The sequence below is a fragment of the Rhincodon typus genome, chromosome 18, assembly GCF_021869965.1.
Source record: "Rhincodon typus isolate 14 chromosome 18, sRhiTyp1.1, whole genome shotgun sequence".
NCBI lineage: Eukaryota > Metazoa > Chordata > Chondrichthyes > Orectolobiformes > Rhincodontidae > Rhincodon > Rhincodon typus.
Genome location: NC_063349.1, coordinates 3180134 through 3188849, shown reverse-complemented (window position 1 = coordinate 3188849; position 8716 = coordinate 3180134). Strand labels below are relative to the sequence as shown.

Here is an 8716-nt window from a genome sequence, read left to right as displayed (position 1 = left end):
TCCCTGCCTCTGTTCTGAGCTCCCTATCTCTGTTCCACTCGCACAGTCTCTGTTCCTAGAATCCTTATCTCCCTGTCTCTGCCCTCTATCTCCCTGTTTCTGCCCCCTAACTCCTTGTCTATGCCCTCTACCCCCTTGTCTCTGTTCCCTATCTTGCTGTTTCTGCCTTCTACCCACCACACACCCCCTCTCCGTCTCTGCCCCCATCTCCCTCTATCTGTCCTGTACCCGCCTGTTTCTGTCCACTATCTCCCTGTCTCTACTCTCTACCCCCTCCCCGTCCCTGCTCCCTATTTCTCTATCTCCCTGTCTCTGCCCCCATCTCCTCTCTCTGCTCTCTGCCCTCTACCCGCCTCTCTTTGTCCCCGTCCCTATTCCTATCTCCCTGTCTCTGCCCCCATCTGCCTCTCTCTGTTCCCTATCTCCTGCCTCGGGTCCCTGTTGCTGGAGGAGGAGCAGGGATTCTCCCACAATCCTGTGCCATTAGCTGATGGAAGCTGCTCCTATAGCGGCCGCTCTGCCCATTGCCTCTACTCAGCCTCTTGCCGGGGAGCCAGGGCAGAGGCCGGGTGGGATGGAGCGGGACAGCGGGGCGACTTCTCCGACGGCCAGCGGGCTGGGGCTGGGGGCCGGCCAGCGGGAGCAAGCAGCAGCGGCCGGCGGCTGGGAGACGCCGGAGCCCGGCCAGAGCCCTCTCCAGCAGTCGCTGAGCGGATCCCAGAGTCTGGAGCAGCGGCTCAATGAAATGGGTATCAGGAAGCAGACATCGTACAGGTGGGTCCGGCGGATGAGAGCTGCTCTCCGAGCTCGGAGTGCGGGAAACTCGGAGTATAACCCTGGCTGGAAAATTAACCAAAACCTGGGGTGAATGTAACATAGCAAACCGAGGGCTTGTGGATGTTATTTTTTTTTGCAATGAGACTGAATAGTCTATTCATGCAGCAAAAATAAAAGCAGGACATTTGTGACAGCTTGAGGAATAATATTATGCAGGCAATGCTATAGGATTAGGGAGTTTGCCTTTTAAAACATCCATGTCCTGACAGTGGCTGTCTCTGGACTAATGATTTTTATTTAAATTGCTTGTTTATATAGTGGATAACACTATAAACTTTACTATCCGTCCATATCTTCAGCTAAATAAAAAATAATTGGCAAAGAGGTAATTATTCCTTTGCACCACCACAAGGAGATATTTTATGCTGCAGGGGCCTCAACAGAATGAGCTTGGCATTTTACCTTATTATTTGCCATGTGTGTGAATTCACCTCGACCTCCGAGCTGTTTGACAACAACTGAGCATTAAATTGTAGCTCACAATTGAAGGTCCTCTATCATGTCTCACCATTGCTGTTTATATGGGCAGTGCATTTCAGGGTAGAGGTTTTAAGGTTTTCTACTACCAGCTGGTGGATGCCAGTATATCCTGTAGCAGGACCAGACTCTGATTGCATTATGACATTCATTTGGATCCACTGGGAAGGTATTATTCAGTGGCATCTTGACCTCTGTAAACCAAACCAAGTGCAGACTGATTAATTAAAAATGTAAAAAAAAATGCTCCCTCTGTGGACTACCCAAAGAGGTGTATTGTCTAGTTGGGCACTGAACTGTATACATTAGAAAACTTCTAAGTTCAGTTCATAATCCATTCAATGAACTTATGCCAACCAGAGGGGTGTGGGTGCAATTGGTGTCAGTTTCATTGGGAATGGGGGTGGGGAGTGGAGGAGACAAGCAATCCGCCAAGAGTTCTGATCCTAGTAACTGTTCAACTATTCCAATTGGAAAATGCACTGGCTAAGTACAGGATCAGCATCATCGGTGACTCCCCATAAGTTGAGTAATTTGTTAAGGGTCATTGTTTTGGTTGATGCACATATAGTGGCTACTTGACCAAAGTATGCAAGATGGTCCAGCAATTAAGTGAAATAAGCTTAGGGGAGACAATATCACACGGGGTGGGGGTTGCGGGGGCTTGAATAGAAGAGAAATATCTCAGAAATGAAGATGAAATGAGATGAATAAGGCTTATACTAGTGAAAGCTAGCCCGTTAACAGTAAGACATCACTTAGGAGCTGATATCATCTCAAAGTAGCCAAAACATCATACAACCTGATGGTTTAATTATTGTTATTGAATGAGTCAGAACACGAACTACCAGTTAAAGCATTTCAGCTCCCAGCAAGATATAAAATAATGCATGTAATAAGAAGATCTGCCCTTTCATTTTTGAGCACTCTAACATCTATGCATTGCATGCTTCACATGTTTATAAAAATTCATTTCAAGATTTTTTTTCTCATCCAATTATTTGTCGATGGTGCTGCTTGTCTCTCCCTGACAGAGTCCTCCTACTAAAGCTGTTAACAGAGTCATAGTCACACATGGCATGGAAATTGTTCGGTGAAGTCATATCTTGCACAAATACTACACTCACGAAAAAGGGAATTGAAAATTGCAGAGGGCACAGGCTGCTGCCATTGCCAGGTCTCAGATACGCCTAAGCCAAATTGACAGCATATCACATTGAGATTGATAGACTTTTCTTAGGGAAGGGTACTAAGAGTTCCTAGGCTTGTAAATCACACAAGTACATAAGAAATAGAAGCAGGGTTAGGCCCTTGAGCCTAGTCCATCACTCAGTATGATCACAGCAAGTCTGCCTGATTTCCAGCTGACCTCAATATCTGCACATCCCTCCATTCCTTTACCATCCAAAAGCTCTCTCAATCTTGAATATGTTCAACGACTGAGTATCCACAGCTTTCTCAGGAGCCCAAAACTGCATACAATGCAAAGGCCCAGAATGATTGTAGTAAACATTGATATCTTTGTAATAAAGGCTAAAAATAACAGAGTATAATCCCACAATGTTTAAAGTATCTGCAAGTTAACTTATTGTGAGTCATGTAGAACTACATCCAGGTCTCCCTGAATGTCTGTATTTTCTTGTTTCTTACCACTTAAAATGTTATTATACTTTTCCATTTTTCTCATCAAAATGGATAGTGTCACACCTCTACAGTATATTCCATCTCCAACAATCTAATCATTTAATCTATCTTTCTCAGCCTCCTTGCCAGCTATAAACAGCTGAGATCCAACACTGATCCTTGTGCTACCCTGCTAGCCATGGTCTCCCAGAGTGAAACAGCTTCTTTATTTGTATTCTGTTTTCTTTCTGTTAACCAGAGAGGATGGTGGCTCAGTGGTTAGCACTGTTGCCCCACAGTGCCAGGGACCCAGGTTCAATCCCACCCTCAGGCAGCTGCCTGTGTGGAGTTTACATGTTCTCCCTGTATCTGCATGGGTTTGCTCTGGTTTCCTCCCACAGTCCAAAGATGTGCAGGCTAGGTGGATTGGCCATGATAAATTGCTTGTAGAGTTCAGGGATGTGTAGATTAGGGGAATGTGTCTGGGTGGGATCCTCTGAGGGTCAGTGTGGACTTGTTGGACCAAAGGGCCCATTTCCACACTGTAGGGATTCTAAGTCTAAGAGAGAACCACTCATCTATCCATGCTAATGGAGTATCCTAAAGCCCATGAATGTCAACCTTTTGTGTGGCACCTTCTTGACTATTTGGAAATCCAAATGCACCAGTCCCCCTTTATAAAGCTGGTTTGTTACATCAAAGAATTTTAGCAAATATGAATTCTCTCATAAATCACTTTGACTTCTCCCAATCCTATTATGATTTTCAAAATGTCCTTTTATCTCATCCCTAACAATGATAGATTCTAATATTTTTCTTCCTAGCGATGTCAGGCCATCTGATCTACAATCCCTGTTTCCTCTCTCCCCTCTTTCACGAATAGTGGTTTTGCTCCAAACCACACGGACCATTCTAGAGAATGGGAAGTTCAAAAGCACCACATCCACAATCTCTATAACCACCTGTTTTTAAAGTCCTTGGATGTGGGCCATCATGTCAAGCCATTTGATGACTTTTAGTCCTGTTGTTATCCAGTATTACTTCTTTATGAATATTCGTACCTTTAATCTCCTTGTTCTCTCTACTTTGTTCTCCACTAGTTTAGGACTTTTGTCTTCTACGAAGTATTTACTTAATGTTTCTGCCATTTCCTTATTTCTCGTCCTAATTCTCACTGTCTCTGCCTTTACTTTCCTTACTTCTCTTTGTTTTTACACAGTTACAGAAGATTGTAAAATCCCTTTTTTCTGTCTCCTAACACACAATATTTTCTCTTCTGCAGTTTCTTGATCGGCTTTTGCTGAATTATATAATGTGCGTAATCCTTAGGATTATTACTCATGACAATATTATCAGCCATTTTCTTTAGTCTGATGCTATCTTTATCTTCTTTCATTAGCCATGTTCAGGTTCTTTAATATACTAATCTAGAAAACTATCTTGAATGGAGTTAGGATAACTTCTGGGTTTTCAGATATGCAGAAACAGGCCACAAGAGCAACAAAAATGTCTGTTGCAAGAAGAAGTAAAATGCAACTATCAAGACCTGATGTAACTCATGCAGAGGTCACCAGCCACCTGTCTGAAAGCTGTTTGTTGATACTCCTTGACAGATCAGTTTCTACCCCTGATATAACTATTCATAATTTGAGAATGGAGATGTTGAAAATAATGGTAATAGTGAGGAAGTAGGGTTGGTCAGCTTGGTTGGCTACATGGCTAAGAGTATGGTGCAGAATAATGCTAACAGTATTGGTTTAATCTCTTTTCTGAAGATGGGTCACTCGACTGAAAATGTTAACAGTTTTCTCTTTACAGGTGCTGCCAGACCTGCTGAGTTTCTCCAGCAATTGATGTTTTTGTTGTGTCCAATTCCGTTACTGGCTGAGGTAGTCCTTGAGGCCTACCTTGTCCCGTAATGATATTATGGCATGACTCATAATTGGACAATGATACATAGAGAAACAGAGAGACAGAATGGTGAGAAATGAGTGAGTGGAGCAAAGATACATGTTTTGATAAGTCCTTGACCTGTTGTAGCACTGGCTTTAATTTCTCAAGTGAGGATTCCGATACAGGGCTGTTCTTTACAGAATTGTTATTGTCCAATTATACTTCTTGGGGCACACAGGAGACCCAGTTGGAGACTGGGTTTTGCTAATTGAGGCTTTGAGTTACTGAGCTATCACCAGAGAAGGCAAGGTTAGATATTTCAATCAATTTCAACTTTAGTAGCAATCCATTGCAAGCATTTAAATTCTGGGTCCGTAAACACAGAATTTCATGCAGGCGTATGTCTCAAAAGCAGATACCGGAAAATGGGAGGAAGAGGAGAAATTGGCTGTGTTTTTTTTTACTGGGCAGAATGAAGTACTATAACAATAACAAAGAAACTTAAACTTTGCAGCCTAGAAGAAACTGCGATTAAGGAGGGACTTCATTAAAGAATGTCAAATATTGAATTTTACAGACAGATTTTCGCAAAGGTTGTCAGAAAAGAAATCTGTGAAAATAACCTTGGGACTGGTACTGGAAGTGGTTCTTTATTCAAATGTTTACTAACCTTTCTGTCATCTGCAAACAAGGAATAATAGACATGAACATTGGAGTACAAAGATGGAAAAGTTAATACACTGGAGGGATGGACTTTGCTACAATTCAAATGCTGTGCTGACAGATTAAGACAGTCATGATGGACTTGGCTGAGGTAGATGCGTTTATCTCATTCTGATTTGTCTTACAATGTTCGACTGTAAGTCATAGGCACACTGCCTATAGAGCAGCTTTTTTTGGTATCCCCCTTGTTCAGTGGGAGGACCATCTGGATGTGAACAGTGACTCAGTAGAACTTCCTGCTCAGACTCCTTATGTCAGCAGTTTGGCACAAGGTTGTGGAAACATTAACACTTCATTCACACATTGGCCGTTGGGTGCTCAGTACTCAGCTGTTTGATCAGTTCCTTCCAATTCATGGTACAAAGCTAAACTCCCACAGCTTGGTTCAAAAAACATCCTGTGAGCTGATTATATATTAGACTGGCCCAAATATTTAACATCAAAATTTTTTCTATAATTTGTTTGAGGTCAAAGTGAGGAACATTAGCACTGACTTTTCAAATAGAAATGTAAGGATAGATGTTTCAAAGGACAAAAATGTTTCGCCAACATTTAACCATAATGTCCTGTTGTGAATGGTGCTATGCAAATGCTACTATTTCTTTCAATGTATGATCCCTCACTGCATCCAAGTCCAGAAACAACTACTATCAGGATATTTTTGTTCAAATCATTGACAATTTTACTGTCACTTTATGTGGACAGACACAACACCAAAAGGACTCTGAAACTTGCAGTTCCCTTAAGTTAGAAGGAAGTACCCCTTGTTTGGACAGTACAATGAAATGATGAGGTGGGAGTAAGGCAACTAGCAAAGCTGTGAGAAGGTGCTCATGGCTCAGCCAACTGTCTTCAGTGGAGCTTCCTGTTAAAATCAGGAACGTTTCAGTATCAGGGATGCATAGTGCCTAAAGTCAGGAGACAAGAGTATGCAAGATACTGACTTTGCAGCATTGTGGCATGAGTCAGTAGTTTCTCATTATGCTTCAGTACATGTTCCAGTTCTGCACATTTTAATGATCTTTGATAGTTGTTAGTTAGTCTGAGGTGTGCTAAAAGTTGTTAAAAAAACACAACTTTCCAGCTATGTTTTTGTCCTGATTGATGCACAGATGTAACAAATCTAAATATTCCATCCCTGCAGGAATAGAAGGAAAATAGTAATGTGGGGTTTACAATGTCTTTGTTTAGCTCAGAAGTAATCTTTTCTGTTGATGCCATGAAAATTTCCTGAAATTATGCAGAAATATTTCCTCAAAGACATATCTCATCTGCAGCACCTTCGCTGGGCATGAAGTGGACTGATACCTCTGTGCTTCAGGCTATTCTGTACAATTATTTACAGAGAATACCATTTCAAAGTTTGAATCACAGAACATACAGTGCAGAGGGAGGCTGTTTGATTCATCATGTTGCCACAAGGTCTCGGCAAGTACAACTCAGTTACTTCCACTCCCCATCCCTTCCATGTAGCCCTACATTTTTCTTCAAATCTCTTCAGGTGCTTATTCACTCCCCTTTTGAACTCCATAATTAAATACTCTAAGGCAATACATTCCAGAGCCTAATCACTCGCTGTTTACGGAAGGTTTATTCTTGGCTCCCTGTTGTTTATTTTGTCGATCACCTTAAAATAGCTCCTATGGTTCTAGAACCTTCCACTCATTTGTTCCTTCCAGTCTATGCTGACTTAACTCCTTCTGGTTTTGAGCACTTTTCAAATCGCATCTCACCTTACTTTTCTCAAAGATGAAAGGCCCACCTTCTCCAACCTATCCATGTCGCTGAAATCCCTCATCCCTGGAACTATTCTTACAAAAGTCTCTTCTGCATGCTCACTAAAGTCTTCACATCCTTCCTCAAGTGTGGTGCCATGCACCGGCTGCAGTGCTCCAGCTGAGGTTATACCAATGTTTTGAAAAGTTTCATAGCTTCCTTGATCTTGCATTCACATGGACAGAACTTTCTATGAGAGATATCCTGCAGTCATTTCATACTGATTAGCCAACAGCTCACTATCATACCAGCACCACTGAAAGTGGTGGTAACTGCTGGAACCACAAGCAGTCCCCAGGGTCACAAAGTGCCAGAGCCCCAGGAAACAGGGAAGTTTGGGGCCTTGCAACAAGATGAAGGGAGGCTTGGGGGAGGGTGTGTATATACATGTGACTTGAAAGGAAATAAGGGAAGCACCCAGGAGAGCTAGACTTTTTTGGGAGGGGGATGCATGGGAGATATTGGTGAGGTCCACCCAAGTTCAATGAGGATCAGTACTTGGAGGCAACTATTAATCCCACCCTTAAGTTATCATGTAAAATAGAACATAGAACAGTACAGCACAGTACAGGCCCTTCGGCCTACGATGTTGTGCCGAACTTTTACCCAAATCCTAAGGTCTGTCTAACCTCCACCCCTACCTTATACTATCATCCATATGCCTATCTAATAGCAGCTTAAATGCCCCTAATGAGACCGACTCCACTACCCTCTCCAGCAATGCATTCCACGCCCCTACCACTCTCTGAGTAAAGAACCTACCTCTGAAGTCTCCCCTTGTATCTACCTCCACTCACTTTAAAACTGTGCCCCCTCGTAATAGCTACCTCCACCCTAGGAAAAAGTCTCTGGCTGTCTACTCTATCTATACTTCTGATTATTTTGTACACCTCCATCAAGTCACCTCTCATCCTTCGTCGTTCTAAAGAGAAAAGCCCTAGCTCTCTCAACCTTTCCTCGTAAGACCTTCCCTCCATTCCAGGCAACATCCTGGTAAATCTCCTCTGCACCTTTTCCAACGCCTCCACATCTTTCCTGTAATGAGGTGACCAGAACTGGACACAATACTCCAGATATGGCCGAACCAGGATTTTGTATAGCTGGAGCATAACTTCACGGCTCTTGAACTCAATCCCTCTATTGATGAAAGCTAACACACCATATGCCTTCGTAACAACTCTATCCACCTGGGTGGCAGCTTTCAGGGAACTGTGAACATGAGCCCCAAGATCCCTCTGCTCCTCCACACTGCCAAGAATCTTTCCGTTAACCCTGTATACTGCTTTCAAGTTTGTCCTTCTAAAATGAATTACCTCACACTTTTCAGGGTTAAGCTCCATCTGCTACTTCTCAGCCCAGCTCTGCATCCTATCAATGTCCCTTTGTA

General features: G+C 42.8%; 1 protein-coding gene across 1 annotated transcript in view; it reads left to right on the top strand.

The window, feature by feature from the left end:
• Positions 1–490: 490 nt before the first annotated feature.
• dgki (diacylglycerol kinase, iota) overlaps positions 491–8716 on the top strand; it is a 176640-nt gene continuing 168414 nt past the window's right edge. The window contains exon 1 of the mRNA XM_048608001.1: positions 491–774. Coding sequence (XP_048463958.1) covers positions 491–774 — 284 coding nt within the window. The remainder of the gene's footprint in view (positions 775–8716) is intronic.